General features: G+C 44.5%; 1 protein-coding gene across 2 annotated transcripts in view; it reads right to left on the bottom strand.

The window, feature by feature from the left end:
- Positions 1 to 22,488, bottom strand: part of Stox2 (storkhead box 2) — a 108,949-nt gene extending 86,461 nt beyond the window's left edge. The window contains exon 1 of one of the 2 annotated variants that reach the window (XM_008853564.3): positions 21,101 to 22,488. In XM_008853564.3, the coding sequence (XP_008851786.1) occupies positions 21,101 to 21,266 (166 nt within the window). In that variant the 5' untranslated portion in view covers positions 21,267 to 22,488. The remainder of the gene's footprint in view (positions 1 to 21,100) is intronic. The other variant, XM_008853563.3, reaches the window with a different exon arrangement.
- Between the last annotated feature and the right edge of the window lie 876 nt (positions 22,489 to 23,364).

Raw genomic sequence — 23,364 nt, 5'->3', positions numbered from 1 at the left:
GGCTTACTTCAACAATCAGTTTTTCTTGACTACAGCAGCAAGGAGCACTGACTGTCCTAAAGAAACAGCGCTTAATTATAACAGTCTGATCTGAATTATTCTTAAAGCAACTTTGAAAAAGTGAGAACGAGGTAACTTGGTTTGAGAATAACATTCAAATTTTCACCTATGGTATCTCTAAGTTCAATTCCCCTTCTGGGTAGTCAGAATACTATCCTCAAAGAACTCTCCAAAAGATGAGGCAGAACACATTCCTCACACACCGCACCATGACGTGGTTTAACTACCAAGAACAAACCCCCAAGGCGATGCCCCAGCAGCCCCAGTTTCATCTGAAGGTCACAATGGGTAATGAAAAAGGAATTTCTGTATTGCTCTAGATTTCTCCACTTGCCAAATGTCAGCTTTTTCCACTTTTGCATTCAGATTGCAGAACACTATTTATAAAAATCAGTAAGTCATACAAACTGAAGACCACCACAAATTCGGGGCATCCCCTCAGCTGGCCTCTCTCTCCATAGCTACTTTGACACTCTCCCCCAACCCCTTTATTTCACCTCTCCTAGCAGATAGACAATTTCCTGCTTCAGACAGACACTGGGCATGGAATTCCTGTTCCTGTCACATAGTACCAATAGCCATTCCATTCTGTTCTCCATCTCTCCATCTCCTCCTCTTGGATACTCTATTATCCTGAACCAGAGGTACTGTTTCTCTAATGCATATCCCAGCATGTCACACCCTTACTTAAAATTCTTGGGCTACTTCTTATACTCAGAATAAAATTACAGCTCCTCAGCTTAAAATGTAAGGTTCTTTTTTATTCCAGCCTCGCCTCTCTTCTGTCGTCATCTCTCACCACCCTGACCTAGTTTCCCCAAAGGGACAGAAGTACAGATGTGACCCCTCCTGTCCCCAGCTCCTCTCTTTCCATCCTCCACAGTCCTTATCTTACAGGGATGACGCTGCTAAGCCTTTACTGTTGGCTCAGGGCTCTCTCCACCACTCCGGGAATTCTTCCTTGTCTCCTCCAGCTCTGCTAAGTTGGGCTGCCTCATGTCATCTCAGCAGTTCTAACTCCTCATCCTCATTTTGTTGTCCTGTCCATGTTTCTGACATGTCCCCAGGGAGTTTTCAGGATTCCAGAATATGAGCGCAGATCCGAACTCTATAGGTGAGCATGCGTGTCAAGGCCCTCCTATAGGCATTGATCCTGGCTTGCTGGATGTGTACAGAAGAGAGAATAAAATGAATGAAGGCACTGGGACCCTCATGGTCCGAAACAGAGGCAAATTGGAGGCTCCCAGACCCAGAATTACCTAGAGAGTGTTTAAAAACATAAAGTTCTGGGCCTCATCCCAAGCCTACAAATTCTTGGAGAATGAGGCCAAGATGTATGGCTGCTTAACAAGCTCCCTGGATGATTCTTCATAAGGAACAAACTTGACGCTGGTCCACAGATGGTGTCTAGGAACTGCAGTCTACACAGAATGTTCCCGTGGCAGCTACTTCCTGCTGCGTAGAGCTAGAAGGACAGTGACAACTCAATGCAGTGCCTCCGAACAAAGCCCAAGGCTGGCATGTCACACATCCCAGAACACCTGGGTAAGGACTTGGGACTTTACACAGGGGCGGTGTTTTGGTTCCTTCGGGTGACCTCCAGTACAGTCTATGCTCTTGGCTACATTTGAAGAGGCTTGAAGGGAAGGGCCCAAGGGCTTCTTATCAGTCAGCCATTGCTACTTCACAGCACATACTGCAAATGGGGACCAAAGCTGAACAAGAAGTTAATTATGCCCATAGTGAAATGCAGCTTTCATTTAGAAAAAATATTAATAAAATAGTGTTCAAATAAAAGCACAAGAATCTAGGAGCCTTTTGTCATAATTAGCTCTACCTTCCACTGGGGTTATTACTGGGAAATTCCAGGCTTCTTATAAAGAGCACTGTGTGTGTGTGTGTGTGTGTGTGTGTGTGTGTGTGTTGTGTATACAGGCATGTGAGTACCATGGCAAGTGAGAGGAGATCAGAGGATGCAGTGTTTCGAATGAGAAGTCTCCCTAATAGGCTCGAGTATTAGAAAACTTGGTCACCAGTTAGCAGCAACTGTTTGAGATGGTCATGGGATCTTTAGGCGGTGTGGTCTTGCTGGAGACAGTATGTCACTGGGGATTCTAGTTTGTTTTCAATTGCTGTGCCAAAACAGTATGACCAATACCAACATGGAGAGGAAAGGGTTTATTTGGCTTACATCTCCCATGTCACAGTTCATCACTAAGGGAGCCCAAGGTAGGAACTCAAGGCAGGAACCTGGAGGCAGGAGCTGAAGCATAGGCCATGGAGGAATGCTAGTTACTGGCTTGCTTCCCTGGCCGGTGTTCAACCTGCTTTCTTATATAATACAGGGCCATCTGCTCAGGGGTGGCACCACGCACAGTGGGCTGGGCTCTCCCACATCACTCAACAATCTAGAAAATGCCCCACAGACAGGGCCACAGGCCAGTCCAATGGAGACAATTCCCCAGTTGAGGCTCCCTCTATCCAGATGTGTCAAGTTAACAACTAAAGCTATCCAGCACACTGGGGGTAGGCTTCGAGAATTGATAGCCTTGCCCCACTTCCAGCTTGCTCTCTCTGTTTCCTGTGTGTGCTTGGAGATCTGAGCTCTCAGCTTCTTGGTCCAGTTGCCTCTTGTTGCTGTCTCCTCCCTCCCCCCACCATGATGAACTCATATCCCTCTGGAACCATACTCAAATAAACTCTTTCTTCTGTAAGCTGCCTTGGTCATAGTGTTTCATCACAGAACAGAAAAATAACTCATACAGAAGACAACTTTGGAAGTCAGTCCTCAATTTACACCTTGTTTGAAATAGGGTCTCATGTTCACCACTTAGTATACCAGGCTAGTTCCAGGGATTCTCCTGTCTCTGCCTCCCATCTCACTACAAGGGCCCTGGAATTATAAAGCCTCTCATGCTACCATGTCCCTTATGTGGGTTCTGGGAATCTAACTCAAGTCTTCATACTTGCAGAGCAAGTGTTTTACCCCTGAGCCATCTCTCCAGTCTGAGAATCTATGCTTAACATGGGTAACTAAAACTACTTCATACTCATTATCATCAGCACTATCAAAACAGCTAGAAAATAAGAAGTATTAGGATGCTTTGAATCTAAAGCAGTGTGACTCTACCCTGTTAGTGGGAATGTAAAATGGTGCTGTAGTTCTAAAAAGTTTGTTGAGTCCTTACAAATTAAAGACAGTTTTCATAAGGGCTAACAATTCTCATCTCAAAAGAATCAGAAGCAAAGTCAATACTTTACACAATACTTCCTTCTTTACACAATACAAACACAATACTTCTTTCATAGAAGTATTAATCACAAGAGTCAAAGGTCTGAAGAATCCAAATGTTCACGACAGATGAATGCAATGTACATACCCAATTAAATACTATTAGGCCTGTAAAAGGAAGAGAGCCTGTGACAAACACTGTATGATTCCACTCAGTGGTACATATATGAGGCATCTATATGTATCTATGAGGTATCTAGTCAAATTCTCTGAGGCAGGATGGTGGCTGATAGAGACCAGGAGGAGGTAAATGGGAAAATTATTGTTAAAAACATACTTAAGAACAGTCTACAGAATCAAATGTATTTGAAGTTTCAGAACAAACGATTTTTCTCAAAGGACCAGGGTGCTGAGAAATTATAAAAGTCTTCCAGTTCACAGGGGTAGGGGAGCAGAGGGAGAAAGTGTTGGATAGGTATGATCAAAATTTCAAAGAATAAATAAAAATAATATTAAGAAAAGAAAGTCTTTCAGTCTAGACGAACACAGTTTCTATATTTTGAGCATCCTGCATAGTGTTAAGCCGTTTTCTTTAAAGAAGTTGTTTACTAATCAGAATTGTGCCCGCAAATCATTAGAGGTAAAAAGGTAAGAAGTTCAAACAAGAAACATGAAAATAATTTTAAGAATCTAATCTGAGAAAATGGTATATAAGTAAACTTGGCCTTTTACATAGTGATGCGTTGATTCTAATGTTAAAAATCCAGAGAAACTGGTAAGTCAGAGGTTTTAGTGAAGAATGATCAATTTTGTATTTTATTTCTCTGATATTTTTTGTTTCACATGCAGGGAATTTAAGTGTTAGCTACTTAGCTAACCATATTACGGGGGAAAGTATTAATAAATAATTTCTATTACTTTAAAGTTTGAGAGATTTTGGAAAAAACGGATAAAATTTTATGATCATTCTTAAATATCCTAAAAAGCAGGCATTTTCTGGATTTGTATTACTTTAAAACTTATATATATACTTCAAGGGTCTTATAGGTTCTGGATTTTGCAAATCTTCCTACCAGTAGAAGTGGTGGCACACATCTTTAACCGCAGCACTCAGGAGACAGAGGCAGGTGAACCTCTGAGTTCAAAGCCAGCCTGGTCTACATAGACAGTTCCAGACCAGCCTGATCTACATAGTAAGTTCCAGGCCGGACAGGGCTACATGAAGACCCTCAGGAAAAAGAAAAAAAAGAAAAGACTGCATTCACATTCACTCTGTTGCCAAGGGTAACTGAACTCATTCTCTGACCACTGGAAAGACTGCAGGAAAAGAAAGGATTTTTTCAAAGAGTCATTGTTTTCCCAGGAGTCACAGGGGCACTCCCTCCCACCCCCACTCCACCACCTTGATGAAGATTTTATAATATACATTTAATGTAATATACCCTAAACAAGTTAACTGATTTTCTAAGACATCATTGATTTACCGAGTTTTAACCATCCACATCTTTATCATCAAATTCACCCCAATTCCTAGTTTATTAACTTCTTGATTACCTTGGATTTAATCTTATCCTATACCTGCAGGCCTAAACAATTCCTTCTTTGACTGATAAGTTTCTTTTGAATTACAGCAACAGGTTCTATCAACTCCTTCACTGATTTGGCCATTAGTTATCTTGAGAATAATAGTCAATGGAAATTTTTACAATACATGGCAAAAGTTAAGGCACTCAACCTGATGCTTCCTCAGCAATTTTTCATAACCAAAACAGTGGATAGGAGACAAAGAGAAGATAAGAAAATAAAAGAAATGCTTTGCAGGATCTAGGAAGATGGTTCAGCAGGTAAGAGCACTTGCTGTACAAGCATGAGGACCTGAGTTCAAATCCCCAGCACCCACATAAAAAGCCAGACAGGGTCACATGTGTGACTGTAATTGCAATGCTGAGAGGGCATGGGGCAGAGACAGGAGAATCTCTGTGTCTTGCTGGCCACCTGTTTAGCACCAGGTTCAATGAGAGACTCTCTCAAGGGAGTAAGGTGGAAAGTGATACAGGACACACCCTGTGTCTTCCTCTGGCCTCCGAGTACACATGGATGCATATACTCACATATACAAATACACAAGCATGACACACTACATTCACACATACAACACCCATATACCACACATACCACCTATCTATGTGTACACACACACACACACACAAATACAAAGAAGAAAATGATTTGTAAATGAACACAGTTATGATTATATGCCGACTTCTTTCCATTTCAAGTTGCACATGTGGCCGTCAGGTACCTTTGTGCTAAAGGAGTTAAGACCTAGGACTTCTGCAAGCCAACTACTGATCTCCCCCAAGAATCAGGGATATTCCCCATGTGAGTGACAGCTTAAGATAACATGAAGCCAAGTAAGGTGTCAGAGGAGCTTGAAAGGGTGTGAAGAAACCCATTCCTGGTGATAAGAAGAGGAAGGGTAAAAACAGTTCCCCCCTCCCCAACACTTAACAGCCCTGAGGAGGCTCAAGTGTTCCCCAGGGAAGATAGGGTGATTCTCAGAACTTCAGCTGGCTGAGAAGGGGTCATTTGCAAATAGCAAATACATAAATACTTAAGGTGGCACTCGTTAGAACAGGCAGAGAGCAATCTTAAAAGCTCCTTCTCTCAGTTCAACATAGGTCTTTCATGTAGAGTCCCCCAACTTTAGAATAAGTGCATGGTAAACCACTCAGAGAGTAAAAAGAGAAATATTTACCACTTAATTTAAAAATCAAAAGCTGTAACTCCAGCTCCAGGAGATCTGACACTCTCTTCTGGCCTTCTTAGGCACCTGCAAGCATATGTGTATATGCTCACACATACACATTAAAAAAATTAATTTTTTTGGTCTTTTTGAGACAGGGTCTCCCTGTAGCACCAGGAACTCACTATGTAGACCAGGCTGGCCTTCAACTTACAGAGATCTGCCTGCCTCTGCCTTCCAAGTGCTGAGATTAAAGGCATGTGCCACCATGACTGGTCAAAATAAATATTTTTTTTATGAAAGCAAGAGAACCTGAGTTCAAATCCCCAGCACCCATGTAGAAGCTGGGCATGGCTGCTTGTTCTCATAGCCATAGCATTATGGCAAGGGCAGATTCCAAGAGCTCCCTGGTCAGCCAGCCTATGCTAAACAGTGAACTTAGCTTCAGTGAGAGACCATGATATATATATATGATAGAAAGCAATAGAGGAAGACACCGTACATTAACCTCAGGCAGGGGTAAGTGTACCTACATACACACAGACATGTACACACATACACACACACACACACATACACATACACCATACAAACGCATACATATATACACACATAAAATAATAAAAAGTTAATTCTACCATTGTTTAAACATACAGCCTAACAGTTGAGTATTCATGATCAAAAGTGTGTTGTAAATATTCATGAGTACACTGTGTACATGTCTGTAAAATCTGACTCAGCATTGGTACTACTTAAAATATTCATTGATGACTACCTCTCAAGCTTGTTCTGAGGCCTAGTGAGGTGATGACATTGCAGTGCCTGGGACCTTGTATAGGCAATACCAATAAACAGTGGGTCCCGTCCTTGGGGACAATGTCAATGGAGAGTAAGGAGAATCAATCAGGGGACCTAAATTTCAGGAGCTTAGCTGTCATGGTGGGAATCATGTTGTCAAGCTGAGGAAAACCAGTGCCTCTGTGGAAGCCTTTTGACTCCTGGCTTCCCACTGTCGAGCTTCACCAATATGTCCCAGGACCCTCTCTCCTTGAGACCTTGCTTCCAAGACTGCACAGCTATTAGGCACACCTTTGACAAACCCACAGCATCAACTCCAGCCTGAGAACCTCCACTGTGCTTTCCAAGAGACTCTTCCACACATTTGAAAATAGCAACCTCATTTCTTGCCCTTAAGGTCCCCATGCAATATACTACTTGGTATGCCTTTGGGATCTGTGATAGTTTAAATGTAAATGTCCCCCATAGGTTCATGTGTTTCAACACTTGGTCCCCAGCTGGAGACCAGGCCTTGAGGTGAGATCTCACTGGAAGAAGTGGATCACTGGAAGTGGGCCTTTCTGGATCCACTTCCTGTCCTCTCCTCTCTGTTTCCTGGCTACAGACACAATGTGACCAGCTGCTTCATGCCCCCATCACCATGCCTTCCCCACCGTGATGGACTGTATCCCCATCAACTATAAACCCTTTTTCCCTTCAGTTGCTTCTTCTTGGCTATTTGAGCACCCAACAGGAAATGTAACCAACACAGCATCCCAAACACATGCTCTGTGTCACTCTCCCATGATTAAGTCACTCCCAATTCCTCCAGCAAGGCCACACCTCCTGAAGGTTCCATGACCTTCCCCAGACAGTAACATGAAATTACCAAATCTTCAGACTATGAGGGCAATTCTTATTCAAACCACCACACCAACTCAGCTATCAGCTCAGAGTCGGGAACCCTTTGCCTCTAAGAAAACAACAGAAATGCTCACACCTGTGAAAAGTGGACCAAACTCTACCATACCTCCCCCTCTTTATTTCTTATACAATCCTGAGGTTCCACAGGGACCATCCCTACTTTGTAAAACCCCAAGGGTGGGAAAATGCACTTGGCTTAAAGGAGTGACTCCACTGGGCTTTCCCGCTGCACTCTACAGCTCTCCTGTTGCATACTGAGCTTTGTTGGGATCTATTTTTATTACATACGGAAACACATACATATAGCCCAACTCCCACCTCCAAAGAGGCTATTTTTTTCCTTGCCTTCAACTGAAAAGTCAAAATAAGCATCCCAGTTAAAACGTGTGATTAGATGGGGTCAAATTTCCTTGGTCCTTAAGCAAAGCCAAGTTACTTAGCTTTTTAGTTCACAGGAATGTTGATTTCATAATGATTGTCTATCATTTTTCCTATGTTGGAAATTTAAGGACAAGTGAGCCCAATTCCATACATGAGTTTTCTTAGATCAAATAACAAAGTCAATAAGAAATGGAATATTTGATTTCTGATTAAGTGAATCTCGAGAAAGAGGCTAAGAATCTGACTTACATAGGCTCTGAACTTGGTTGGACCCTGGACAAGCTGCCTGCTGGTACTCTCCTGTACCCTTTCTGCATCTTCAGTTGTAAAATGCATCATTACATTGCAAAGGAAGTAACAGAAGAGAGACGTGCTGTGCTGTTGAGGTGTGTCATGTGCCATGCCGGCTATCTCCGGGGCATCTGCTTGTCGTACCCACATAAAAACTCCTTCAGGTACCATTTTATGCTCATTTTACAGATTGGGAAATAAAAGATAGTCTGATTCTATAAACTGCCAGTATTACCTGGCCAGCAAGTGGGTACCAGGACACCTCCATGCAACCGTCTGATTTTCTTTTTTTTCTTTCTCTCACGCATGTTGTGGTGTGCGAATGCATGTTCACATGTATTTGGGAGCAATGTATGTGCGAATGCACATGCAGGTGTGGAGAGATGGATGTGAAGGCCCAAGGTTGGCATCAGGAGTCCTCCTCAACCTCTCTTCCACCTTTACTCATTAAGGCAGGGTATCTAAATCAAACCCAGGGCTTGCTGATACGACTAGTGAGTCTTACTAGCCAACTTGCTCAGGGATCCCATCTCTGCATTCCAAGAGCTGGAATTACAAGCTGGCCACTATGCCTACTTAACATTTAAGTGGGCTCTGGGGATCTGAACTCAGGGCCTCATGCTTGTGCAGCAAGTGCTTTAACCACTGAGTCATATCCCTAGCCTAAGCTTTAATTCACAATGCTCTGCTGCTGTAGAAGGGCATTACATGAACAATCATCCCAATCCCGTCAAATGGTGAAAATCCACCCAACATTTCAACCATCTTGACTGTTCTGCTCTTCAGGGCTTGTTTACTCTCTCACAGATTTTTATTTATTGATTGATATTTTTATTTTTATTTTATGTGTATGAGTATATTCCCTGCATGTATGTTGGTGCACCCATGTTGTGCAATGTCATGGAAGTCAGAAGAGGGATTGGATCCCCTGGAACTGGAGCCATGTGGGTGCTGAGAATCAAGCCCAGGTCCTCTGCAAAAGCAGTCAGTATCCTTAACCATTGAGCCATCTCTCCAGTCTCCTTATTTATTTCTTTTTGAGATAGGGTCTCACTATATAGCCCTGAATTACCTAGAACTCAATATGTAGACCAGGTTGGCCTCCAACTCACAGAGATCCACCTGAGTCTGTCTCCCCAGTGTTGGGATTAAAGGCCTGTGCCACCACACCCAGCTTCTGGCAGGCTTTTTAAAAGCATTTTTAAAAACTTTTCAACATATGTCCCTTGTCTACATTATAAAGATAAATATGAGGGAATTATGCCCAAATACTTTTTTCAAATATTCGAAAACCAACTGAAATAAAAACTCAGATGAGTTCACTAGGTTAACAGGAAAATCGGTTATAATTGCAAACACCAGCATCTCATCTAAAAGGATGTCTTCTTTTAGACAGCTGGTGAAGTCAAGAAAGCTAGTCTGTTTTACAATATTGCCAGAAGATCTGCACTAGGAAAAAAATTAAGCCTAAAACACAAGCTTCCACTTGTTCAACTCAGTGGCCATGGAAACTGTCCCATTTTATCTATTTGCCCCACAATTTCCCTGCAGCATCTTCATATCACTCCCAGGTGCCAACTATGCCTTGTGTTTCAAAAATGAAGTGGAAACCTGAGTCCCCACTATCGCCACTAGGAATCTCAGTAAGACCTGTGTAAACTCACTGCTACCCATTTAAACTACTTCAACCCGGCCAATGGAGCTACGAGTTGCCAAGCTTAGAAGGAGAGGGTCACATGAGAAAATGATAGCCCTAAGTGTCAGTGATGCCAGAGGCATGCGATGGTGCTATGGGAGCACAAAGAAGCAGTGGCTCAAAAACAATTAGGCTTCCTCGAGTCCAAAACACCAAGAGAAAGCTAGATCCAAAATAGAGGGAGATGGACAGGGTAGGAAACGCTGGAAACTTTTAAAAATAAAAGCAACATTGCTGCAAAGTAAAAATCAAACAAATTTCCTGTCTAGTTTCTACACAATTCACTTTATTTTTTTATATATTTTATGTGTATGAGTGTTTTGCCTGCATGTATGTAAGTGCACCCATGTCATACAATGCCTGTGGAGGCCAGAAGAGGGTGTTAGATCCCCTGGAACTGGAGTTATGGATGATGGTTAGCCACCAAGTGGGTGCTGGGAACCGAACCCAGGTCCTCTACAAGAGCAGCCAGTGCTCTCAACCACTGAGCCATCTCTCTAGCCCCACAATCCACTCTTTAAGTCAATACTTTAAAGTGACACTACTGAGATACTATTATAACTATATTGTCTAGGATTCTTAGTTACATGCAATACAAGTCAGTGCTGGCTCTTTAAATAACACTAATGATAAACAATAATAGTATAATGCCTCCAAGGTACCAAGCTTTGTTCTAAGTGTTTTATGCGTATGAATTCACATAATTCACAACATATGCCACTTACCTGGTGATGGAAAGGCTGGATTACAAAGCCAGGCACTCAGACCTGCCTCTCAGCTTTAACTCACTAAGCTCACAGCCTCATAGAAAACCAGCATGTTCAACTGGCATCCAGGCCAGGTGGGCTAGCCAAGCTTGGAACTCTGCAGCTAGAAGCAGACTCCTCCTTGGCAGTCACAGTCAGGCACAAACATGAAGCAGGTACCACCAGCATAACCACACACATACTGTCTACCAGCTGCCCCCGCCACCTTGGGATTGCCACTCTGCTGCAAGCCCTCTTCCACCTCCAGGGACTACACCTCATGGTCCCCTCCATCTTGTCCTGTCAGAGCAAGATTCAAAATCAGGAAGGGCGTATGCAACTGGCAAAACCCTGGCCCCTGGCTCCTGTCTCCATGCAGGGTTGTAAAAAGAGTAATTACATAGCAAGTGAGCATCTCCGTACAGAAGCCAGGCTCGGCTGCCCACCAGTGACCTAATGGTGGGTAGATCTCTGTCCTAGAGTTGTTGTAACAAGCACCACAGACTGCATAGAACAACAGAAAAGGATTCTCAGTTCCAGAAGTTGGGTTGCAGATGTCTGCAGAACTGGTTGCTTCTAGGGCTCTGAGGGAGAATCCATCTCAGGCCTCTCTCCAGTTTCTGATGGTCGCTGGCAATCATTGATCTTGCTTGGCTTGTGGACACACTCTCATGACTGCCACCAAAGTCACATGTTTTCCCTGTGTCTGTGACTCTTTCCTCCTACTCACGTATTGGATGCAGGGCCCATCTTAATCCATTATGCTGCACCTCAACAAGGTTATGCCCACAACACCTTATTTCCAAATATGGTCATATATATAGGTAAGGCACCATACATACACTTGAATGTGTATGGGGGGGGGGGACATATCCAGTACATAACAGTTAAGGACTACTATAAACATAAGAGTGAGGTTCAGATGTGGGGCAACAAAAAAGACAGCTGCCCAATGCACCCCTATTACCATGAGGGGCTTCATCTTACCTGCTAATATAATTGTTTCAAAGTAAACAGTGGGTATACCAAAAGCAATGGCGTTTCTATTAACTCTCTTAGGGGAAGAGACCAGACAGGAATTTGCAGCAGGGGAGAAGTGGAGTGTTAATTGCCAAGCTAAACAGTCCCTCCCTCTGCAACTATGGCCATCAGAAGGATAAGGCCAGGCATCTCTCCTACTACCCCCTAATGTCCACAGGCATCTGCCAAACATCTCTTTTATCTTCAAAAAGAAAAAACTTGGCCTGAAGGAATCATCATGGATTAAAGTAGAAAGATAAATGGAGATTTTTAACTGTATGAGTTACCTAAGCCATAATTTTTTCATTGAATAGGTCTATGACAGATGTTTGACATATACATTATTTACATTGCTGGCCTGTCTTTTGTGCAGCTAGTACATAGCTCTAACTTTTCAAACCTGAGTCTAGGTACCAAAAGCATGTCCCTACTACACGCACAGTAATAAAAAGCTTCTGAATCAACCCAAACACTAAAAACGGAAATCCAAGAATTAAATTACACTTCCCTCTCAGGACCAGGGGAGCAATTCCAATACTCCTAACCCTGATTCTCCAGGTTTTTGAAAGCCTAAGGAGAACTCAGTGAGTGGGCTCCTTTTGACCCTCCATCTGCTGGAAATAAAAATAACTTAAGTCATCTGTTCTCCCACTAAAAAGCGGCACATACGCATAAAAAGCTATTCAGGAGTTCTCAACTGGCACTGTTGCATGGATGACCTCCAGCCTGTCCTCTAACCTTTCCTATTCATGAGAGCAGCTAAAGGACCAGCCCACTTACACATTCTTCTGTTCATCCGAAATACAGCTCTTCACCTGCTCTGCTTTCCCAGTCTCCTGGTGGCTCACTGTAGTCTTCCAACACAACATCCTGATTCATCTTTTTAAAAAAATATTTTATTATTTTTATTTTATGTGTATGAGTGTTATGCCTGTATGTTGGTAAGTGCACCCATGTTGTGCAATGCCCACAGAAGACAGAGAGGCCATTGGATGCCCTGGAACTGGAGTTACAGACAGTTGTCAGCTGCCATGTGGGTTCTGGGATTCAAACCCGGGTCTTCTGTAAGAACAGTCACTGTTCTTAACCGCTGAGCCATCTCTCCAGCCCCAATTCATCTTTTTATTTAATTAGCGTATATTCATTATACAAGGTCAAGGTTTTCGTGATGACATTTTTAGTCAAGTATACCATATATTTTGGCCATGTTCACTCATTACCCTTTCCAGTGATCCCTCCTGCTGGTCCCCTTCCTCTTCCTAGATAGTCCTCCTTATATTTGAATGCCATCTGTGTATGTGCATATGCATGTGTGTGCCTGTGTGTGTGTATGCCTCTGTGTATGTGTGTGTCTATGTGTAATTTAGGTTCCACATATGAAAGAAAACATGTGAGACTTGTCTTTCTGGGTCTAGCTCATTTCCCTTAACATGATAAACCTCCAGGTCTGTCTATTTTCCTGCAAGTGACATAATTTCCTTCTTTACAACTGAATAAAACTCCGGTGTGTGTACATACAACACTTTTTTTTAAATCCATTCACATTGAAGGACACTTAGGTTGATTCCATCACTTGACTATTATGAATAGCGCTGCAAGGAACATAGATGAGTGGATGTCTGTACATCCTGACTTAGAGTCCTTGGGGTATGGTCCCAAGTACAGCTGGCTCCTATGCACTTCTATTGTTTGTTTCTTTGAGGTACTCCATAGTGAGTTTCATCGTGGCTGCATAAATTTACATTCCCAACAGTAGTACATGAGTCCCTTTTATTTATTTATTTATTTTTTTTACTTCTTATATCCAATCAGTCCCGAATAATAGCTCACCCTCTGTACCCTAGGCCCTCCCTTAACATCTGTCCTCCCTCTTTGTTGTACACAGGTGTTTGAGCATATGGTTCCAGTCAGGCCCATGAGTTCATTTTAGGTGGTATCTAGTTAAATATTTATTTATTTATTATTTTTAATTTTATGTATATAAGTGTATTGCCTACATGTAGATAAGTGCACTTGTGTCATGCAGTGCCTGTGGAGGACAGAAGAGGCCATCAGATCCCTTGGAACTGGAGTTAATGGACAGTTGTTAGCTGTCATGTGGGTGCTGGGATTCGAACTCGGATCTTCTGCAAGAACAACCAATGTTCTTAACCACTGAGCCATCTCTCCAGACTCTCTAGTTAAATATTTTAAACAAAAAGTTATATATTCATTTTATAGGGATTAACATAATTATCAAGTGAAACCCATAATTTCACAAGTTTTTTTTTTTTTTAATTCACTTAAGTAAAAAAGAATCAAGTTGAAAGAAACGACGAAAAGTACAGATGTGATCTAGTTTGGCTATGCCAGAAGCTTGCTCCCAGTGTAACTGTGATGAGTGTGGTGAATCTTTAAAGAGATGATTAGACATGAGGATGATGCCAGGGGAAGGAAGGGACTAATGCCCACCTGGTGGGAGTAGGTGAGGTCTCACACGACTGGACTAGTTGTCTCAAAAGCAAGGTGCTACAAAGTGAGGCCAGCCCCACATGCGTGAGCTTGTGCATACATGGAGACAGATGACAGGGAGGAAGAGGCCCCACCAGGACATTCACATCATGCTATTCAGGCATTACAGCTGCCAAAATTTTGTGACAAATAATCTCCTTACAAGTTACTTAGCCCCAAGTATTTTTGTGACCATAGCACAAAATAGACTAAGACCAGTGGCTGTTTCGGTATGGTGTGCTAGTGCCTAGCAGTGTTGTAAAGCACAGTCCTGAGTCCCTTAGGATCCTCAGATCACCACATGGGTCCCCATGCACAAGTCACTGCTGGTCAACTTCCTCAACTGTTCTTATTTCCTGTTCCCTCTCAAAGTCACATAAACTCTGCTACCTTACCTGGCTACACATCATCGCTACTCACATCTCAAAGTCACACCATGATAAACTTCACATGCTCAGTTGATTTCCAGCTTCATGCCTGGTTTATATTGCTTCTATACCCTTCCCCAATCCTCCTCCTCCATCTCCTTAAATCTTAACTACTCCTTAAGACCCCAGCAAGCCCTCCCTACATGTGGCCTTTTCTAAGAAACAGGCTTCTCATCTCTGAATCCTGTTCCACCTACACCAATCCATCCAACTGCCTTATATGGCTCATAATTGTATATTCTAATTTCCTGCTTTCCAATGGCTCACTCATGAACAGCTAGTTTTTCCACCAATCACAGCAGGAGATCCTTCGGGGTAGGATCTTAAGATTATATGGTATATAATGTAGTATATAGAATATACAATAATACAATAACTATATAATAACACATAATATATAGGATCTTAAGACATAACTTCCATAGTTATTATGACTTACATTAAGACTCTGAGATATCTTTCCATCCAATCATTTAAGAAAAGTCTGGGGCTGGGGAGAGATGGCTCAGTGGTTAAGACCACTGGCTGCTCTTGCAGAGAACCCAGGTTCAATTCCCAGCACTCACATGGCAGCTAACAACTGTCCAGAACTCCAGTTCCAGAGGATCCGACACCCTCTTCTGACCTCCACTAGCATTGCACAACACAGGTGTACCTACCTACATGCAGGCCAACATTCACACATATAAAATTTTTTTAAAATATTTTAAAAATAAAAGTCATGTTTCATCCATCTAATAAATACCTGAGTCCTGACATGTGCCAAGTTCTGTGGTTGTTGGCAAAATAGAGATGTAAATGAAGCGGCTAGTTGTCCAGTAGAGGACAGGAACATGTAAGCTGATGAATGGCACAGGGTAATGTGACAGAGTTGTTATAACACAAATATAAAGCAACTGCCACAGAAATGATCTGGAGGAAGACTGAAAGAGAAAGGGCAAGCTAGGCACAATGGGGTGCACTTGAAATCCTAGCTACTCTGGTCTGGAGATTGAGGCAGGATAGTCACTAGTTCAAGGTTAATCCAGTAAACATTACTAGACCGTATCTCAAATAAGGGAAGTGGGGGGGGGGCAGATGTGTGGACTCTGGAAGGTGAAATGGAATTCTATTAGACCTAGAGAGACAGGGAGCATATGCTAAGTTGTGTCACAACCCAAAACAGCAAGATGTGGCTGGAGGGCCAGAGCTCCCAGGAGCCAGAGCACAAGGTGACCTGGGAAGGTGTGGAAACAGTGAGGAGAGTCACACCACGAAGACTTCTTCAAGTCCATAGTCCACACAGGACATCATTCACATTCATAAGAGGCATTAAGAAACTTGGCTTTTAGCCAGGGAAAAATAACAAAAACAAAACCAAAGCTTTCTGGGGTCCCCAGGAGGATGGACAAGCAGTCTGTTTGGAAGATACTAGAGCAAGACAGATGATTTAAACAGCTGGATGAAGAGACACGAGAAAGTTTAGAAATATTTAAGTAGTAGAAATCAATAGGATTTTCCGAGCAGCTGGTTACACATTCCAACATCACATAAAAATAGTCTGGGGATTTACTACTTAAGAAAAAGTTTATTACATCCTTTAAAAATCACTCATGTCATTCCATTCTTGTGTGACTGAAGCCCAAGTTAATTTAGACTTAACTAGTCTCTACACTGTCACCAGGGCAAAACCTCCACCTTGGACCTTACACATGACTGAGCTATGAAAGGTGTTCCAAACTAAAAGTTTTGTGTGTTATCCCAGTAGTAAGAACCAAATTTAACTCCCAGTTTAATTTATGAGCTTCGGCATAAGCAATCCTGTACCAGACAACACATCATTGTCTGATCTGCCCAAGGTCTTTTGGAGTGCAGGGAACTTAATGCCCCAAATGACTTGGAGGTATAAATAGTCTAAGGTTTTATACAGCATACTCATATTCTTTTTGTATTTGTTTAAAACATTCTCAAAGAGTGTGAAAGATACTGAAACACCAAGACAAATAACCTCTTGTAAGCATATTTGTGTTTTCTTGGGGAATGATGGATATAAAGTCACTCACTAGCACGTGTAACATCCTTCACTTCCACTTGCCTAATGATAGGTAGGAGTCAACACAGGTAGGTGCAATTAAAACAGTTGGAGTAACTAAGCCAAACATGGATCCCTGCAAACAGGGAAGGGGAGGAAACAGGATACTGTTTATTAAACCTTGCCTGTGATTATAACCTGCCAGGTCATCATCTGTCACCAAGGTACAAAAATGTATACATTTAATGGAAGGCCTGAGGATGACAGGAAGTAGGATTCCATTCCAACATGAACACCACTCCCTCAGATAGAAGCACGTGACTCCAGTGCATAGAGAGGGCAAAGGGCTTGTCTAAGGATATCAGCTACATTCAGAAACTCCCAAGCCTGCTCATTACAGAGCGCCTTTGTAATGGAGGCATGGAGCCAAAGGACTCATTACAGATGGAGGGAGGTCATCTGACTCTTCAGAGACACCACTGGCTCCAGCAAGCCCAGATTAGAACCTTAAGTGTCCATCTTCCACTCCTTGAAAACTCTCATGTCTCTTAAAATAAGAGGACATAAGGAACTGGAAAAGGCAGTCAAATGTGCCCTAGAATTAGTTTCGGTAAAATGCAAAGTAATGGTGTGCCAGCCATCTCTCCCCACTGAATAAATCCATGAAATCCACAGACAAAACCGATATATATATAATTATATTATTAATATTATAAATATTAGGATGTCAGTTTAAGACTTTAGTTTTATCTTTCTGTTCAAATTCTTTAGCCCATGGTATTAAAACTATCTGCTTTCTTCCTTAAAGACATTATTTAAAATCTCAAGTCTCAACCTAAAATGTGCCTTGATTTTGCTTTCTGGCTCACATGCCAAGCCTTTTATGGGCATGCTCAGTAGACCTTGCAGACTACAAAAAACTTGCAATCTTGATCAATGAGCATCTCCCCCCCAAGAACTTCTGGTGGCATTTAGAGGTGGGTTATAAAGAATCAGCCACTCTCAACGCAGCCAGAGGGGAGAGAGAAGGAAATAAATAAAAGGCCAGTGACAGCATTTTAACGAACAGTTCAAATGATGCTGTTCACACAGGCACAGAGTCAGTTCTAAAGACTTCATCCACAAAAGGGTTGGGGTCCTCAAATCATCTCACAGGGGTACATGATCCTATCCGCACATACTCAAAACTGAGCATTAGATAGATTTCCCACTTCCTGGGGAGTTTGACTTTTATCTCTAGTTAATATCACAACTTCAAGTGTTAGAAAAATGAGGAAGAATGAGCCCACATCCATTTGACCGGATCCCTTTTCTTCTTCGGATAATGCCACACACATTTTACCATTCAAAAGGCAAGATTTCCCCCCTTTAGCCCAGAAGCCACAGTTGGGGAAATGAATATGTAAGTGCAACAATGAACTCATTTCTAGGCTGGAGAAAGTCTGGGTTGCTAGGAGGCTGGAGACTCAAGATTCCTTTAGAGTTGGTAGCTTAACATAAACATAGAAAGCGAATCCTCAAGACCACAAGTTTCACAATTTTCTACCCTACTATCCTTTTCTAAGGCCTGGTGAGTCTTATCTGTATCTGGCCCAACCTCCTGACCTGAAATGTAGTTTCTCCTGAAGGGAACCTAAAAGCCAAGGCCAAAGGTCAAGCCCACTGCTGTCCATCACACTCCACACTTTAATTACTTATGACCAGCTGAAAATGGTGCTATCTCATTAGAGAGTGGTCATCGGTGCCTACAATTCTGCTTGAAGATCCTACTGTGTGCTAGATAGTTATACTAAACAGTAAGGACAGCTATCAATATCTATTTCTAAAAATGTCCTGGGATTTCTCATTTTGGGGTTTTTTTGGAAAAAAAATTTATTTCCCTTGATTTTCCTATTTCTGTGGCGATTTCTAAAAAGCCTCACAGCTGAAATTATTCTAGATTATTTAGTGCATCTTTGAAGGGGCTTATCTTGTCCAAATAATATACCCATAACCAAAACTCTTCACCAAAAACGAAGTATAAGAACATAAAATAGTGAACCAATGACTAGGCAAACAGAAAGAACTATCAAAAGCCTTTGTTCATAAGCTGCTTCATTTCCTATTTCCTATTACAAAGACTCAGGTGGCGCCCAGAAAACTAGGTACGAGTGGACTTCCTTCACATTTTCTGGGAGGATGAAACTGTCCCACAAATGATCTCAACGTGTTTCTAATTGCATCTATTTCTGTCAACTCTCACATGTTGGAAAAGAAATAAGATACTTGCACCCCCAAGCCACTCCCCCCAAAACAAAGTTTCCTATGAGAAAGGGTACACCTACCCTTCCAATGTTCATTGTGTACATTCGTTTTAATATTTACTGTTTCTTTCAATTACCATCTACACCTGCTTTATATTTCCTGAACTGGCTGACCTTTAAAAGAAAGAATAAGTAACTGTTCTCCCTCCCTGGGCAAAACTGATGTTCTGATCAACCCTGTAACCCCACAAGGATCTAGCAAGGCACTCTGGTCTTAGAGGGCACCACAAAATGGCCCAGCTTTCCCCTCCTGCTCTTCCATTCTCATGGGGCAATCTATCATACTGAAGCTGGACAAAACACCACCAACTTAAAACAGGTCATCACTATCACAGGAAGAAATGAGAGAATCACAAAATTAGAAGCTTTTTCCTCACACCTTCAAAAATGCTTCACAGTACCGGCAATCACAGAGTTCTTTTGCGAAGTCTGAAAATGTGATCCTAAGGAAACCAGTGATAAGACAGATAAAAATAGGCTCCCTGGGAATGTGACTGACATTAGTTAAGAGTCTTGTAGACTTGCTGAGGGAATCATAGCCACCTGCCCTCCAAAAGCTTTGCATTCAGTGTCAATACTGGCCCCTTCTGAGGGACCTAGAAGAGGGGACCTGCTAGAGTGCACTGAGGACATTCAAACCCTAAGTAGAGGAAGCCTAGGATTAGCTGAACACTCGAACATAGACATGGGCTTATGTACATTGTTGTTTTGAGGTTAGATTTGGATCTAGGTGTATTGCAAAATTTAATGCCACGAGTCTAAAGAATACAGCAACCACAGCCCTGACTTAAATTACTGAAGTACAAACTGTGATTGTCACTTCCTTTACAAATTTGGCTTTTCATGAAAGAGAAAAATCAAGGGAGTATTATTGCCAAAATAGTGCAACATCCTTATGTCACCCGATTTTGCAATAAAAAAGATACTTTTATTGAGGTTTTTCTATACATGGAGATGTGGTTATAAGACATTTTTGAAGCTGTGAGATGACCCCAATTTAAAAGGATTTGCTGCTTAGGAAGAAAGAAACTCTAGACTTAAGTATCAACCACAAGCTTAAAACTATCTCCCCCAATTAAGACAGGTCTTAGAGTGATTGGGTACAGGGCATGGTTTTCAAATAAAACCTCCATGTTTCTATTATACTGCATGAAATGCAAATTAATTTCTTCCAGAATTGAAACACTGAACAAATATCGATCGTTACAAGCGGGCAACGCAGGATTCCCAGAATTCAGCATCTTATGCACACTATCCCTGGTTCCCAAGTCACAAACCAAAGCCACTGGATGGTATTTCCAAAGAGAACCTGCTGGCTCTGGAAGGCTCTGAACACACTCTGCATTTTAACATGAAACCTATTTTGAAGGCTTCACTTCCGAGTACCGTTTTGTTTGTCCTTCCGATCTGGCATGCAAAACACGATACAGCCTCCATTCCTTCCACGCAACCCGATTCAATGCAACCTACATTCAGTCCACCCACAATCATGTGAGTATTCCATCCGAAGACAAACCATGACCCCCTCCCCAACCCCCAGAACGTATTCAATGAGCTCTGGCATAGCCTCAGATGAACACAGACTGTCTCGAACCATCCAGAAAGATGCATGGAACCTGTTCTTGGGGGGCGGGGGGTGGTGAACATCCTCTAAGGTAACTGGCCATAACGCAGGGGCAGGCGAGCCTGGTACTGCGGGCGACCCCAGACGCAGACTCTTTCACAAAGCTCAAGGAGGCTGCAGCCCGTGCTTGCAGTCAATAGCTCTGCAGACCAGATGCTCCGCTGGATTCCCCCTCCCAGATTTTACCTAATTAATAGCGCTCCAACCCCATATTGAGAGGGCCTGTTGTGCATCTTGCAGAGGTACAAAATGGTGGATGGGAGCTAATTTTTCCCTGCTCCCCCTTAACTCGTCGCATCCATCACCGCAGGTCCTCTGCTCCAAGCCCCCAACTGACCCAGGCGCGCTGAGTACCGCCTGCGGTTACCAACCTGATGTCATGTAGCCCCGGGAAGCCTGGGGCGCGAAGGCCGCGGGGAAGCGCTTGTGCAGCCGGTAGTCCTTCTCGCTGCGGGATCTCATGCGGTCCGAGGCCCGGTCCGAGAAATCCGAGCTAGGCCAGGCTCGCCGCAAGGTTGTGCTCCGGGTCTTCTTCATGGTGGGGAAGGGCGACCCTGGTGGCCCGATCGTGGGTTCTCAGCGCCGGGGCGCAGCGCGCTGCTTCATCCGTCTACCCCGGCCACGACCCGGGAGGACTCTGTGCACATTTTCCCCAGCCCCTCGTGGTCGTCTACACCGCCAGCGGCGGGTCCGGCCCTCCCCACGCCCCCCCACACCCCCACGGCGAAGGCTCCGATTTTACACACGTCCCACAATGCATTCCACTTCATTTGCAATCCGCCCGGCTTATAGCTTCCAGATTCCTGGGGGGAAAAGGCACGTTGGGAGGCTCGGCGGCCGGGAGGGGGCGGCTGGGGTGGGGGCGCCGAGACTTGCAGCGTGGAAGCTATGGGAGCGCAGACAATGGCCCGATTCAGCGCAGGAGTGCTTAGCCGGCCGTGCGCCACCGCACAAAAGATCCAAACAAACGAGGAAGCCGAGGCCTCCCGGGGCCCACCCGGGATCGCACTCCCGAGCAGCCCGGTGGGGCGGCGGCAGCCACAACCGCACCGGGAGGCTCAGCGCGAGGCGTGGAGATGACAGTGTCCGCGTCGTGTCTCCCCGGACCTCCCGGCCGCGAGGCCCGCAGTCCCTGGCGCAGGCTGGCTCTGCCTCTCCCGCAGTGCTCGGGAGGCCGTCTTCATGCCAGGGCTCCGGCTCCGACGCGGACGCGGACGCGGACGGTGGCTGCGACCACGCAGGGACAGCCAGATGGGTGCTGCCGACCGCCGCGTCAGGCTTCCTCCTTCCGAGGCTGGCGGGTGGGGGCGCGCGCCAACACGCGTGGGTCCCCCGCCGCAGGCATGCTCCTACTCCCGGGCCGCGGTGACTCCGGAGCCCGGAGATCGGCCCCCACGCGGGGCCACCGCGGCTCGGGTACCAGCGCGCAGCGTGGTGGCTGGGCTGGCAGCAGGACGGCCGCCCAGAGTCATGCTAATGTCCCTGCGCCGCCCAGGCTCAGCCGGGATCGCTCCTGAGAATTCCCCGCGGCGGCCGCGCGGGGCCTTGGCTTGGTGGGTGACACCCGCGATGTTTCCACGTCCTTCCGATGTCCCTCCCCCTCGCTCCGAGGGCGAGCGTTCGTGGGAACGCGCCGATCTGCGGCGCCCGGCCCGGCCCACCTGCGCCCAGCCGGAGCCACGGGGCGCCGCGGACGCGCGGGGACGTCGGGCCCACGCCGGCTGCCTGCGCCCTCCTGGATCCCGGGTGGAAGGCACTCAGCCGCGGCCCCCAGGGCAGCGCTCAGCCTTGCACAGCTGTTTATGGTCCAAGCACCAATCGCTGCAAGACAGCGGTGAGCGCGGAGGAGGGGGCGCCCGTCGCACGCGAGGTCACGCCGAGTCACAGGCACGCGGCCACGCAGCCAGCTCCGCCACGCGCCGCCACTCCCATTTTTTTTCCCACTACGCTCACCTCCCCATTTGGGTTGTCAAAAATGCTTTCTGTGTTATCAACAAGCAGGAGTCGAAATCTGATGACCTTTCAACGTGATGTGTCATTTCCTCTCTGAGCAGTTTAAATACATCTGCTACAACGCCTCGTTCAAAATCATTTTAAAGGTGCTATTCCATTCTGATGGGAGACAAGGTGCAGGGCTAGCCGTAGGAAGCCTTCCTGTGAGGATGAGCACTCAGCAGACAGTGGTTAAAGGGTTGAGATTAAAGAAGTCCTGGCACAATCCTAGGCTTGAGGAACCAGGGAGAAAGGCTCAAGGCAATACTGAATCTGGAAGCCTTGTCCCTCAGTATCACCAACCTGAGAGGCACAGGCAGCATAATCTCTCGGGGGAGAGGGAGTAGGGGAGACAGAGTTGGGGAAAATAAATAGCCACAAGTCATACATGGAACTTATAACTGTATCAATATTTATTACGAACTGTACACCTATTAACTAACACTCTTTTTTTTTGTGTGTGTGTGTGTGTGTCTTTTTGAAGCAGGGTCTCCCTGTAGCCCCAGCTGCCCTGGAGCTTACTATGTAGAACAGGCTGGACTTGAACTCACAGAGATCTGCCTGCCTCTGCCTCCCAAGTGCTGGGACTACAGGTGTGTGCCACCACACCCAGCTTAACTAACGCTCTTTTTAAGTCAGGATA

Source organism: Nannospalax galili, unplaced genomic scaffold (assembly GCF_000622305.1).
Source record: "Nannospalax galili isolate Female #2095 unplaced genomic scaffold, S.galili_v1.0 scaffold46, whole genome shotgun sequence".
NCBI classification, from domain to species: domain Eukaryota; kingdom Metazoa; phylum Chordata; class Mammalia; order Rodentia; family Spalacidae; genus Nannospalax; species Nannospalax galili.
This window is presented reverse-complemented; position numbering and strand designations above follow the sequence as displayed.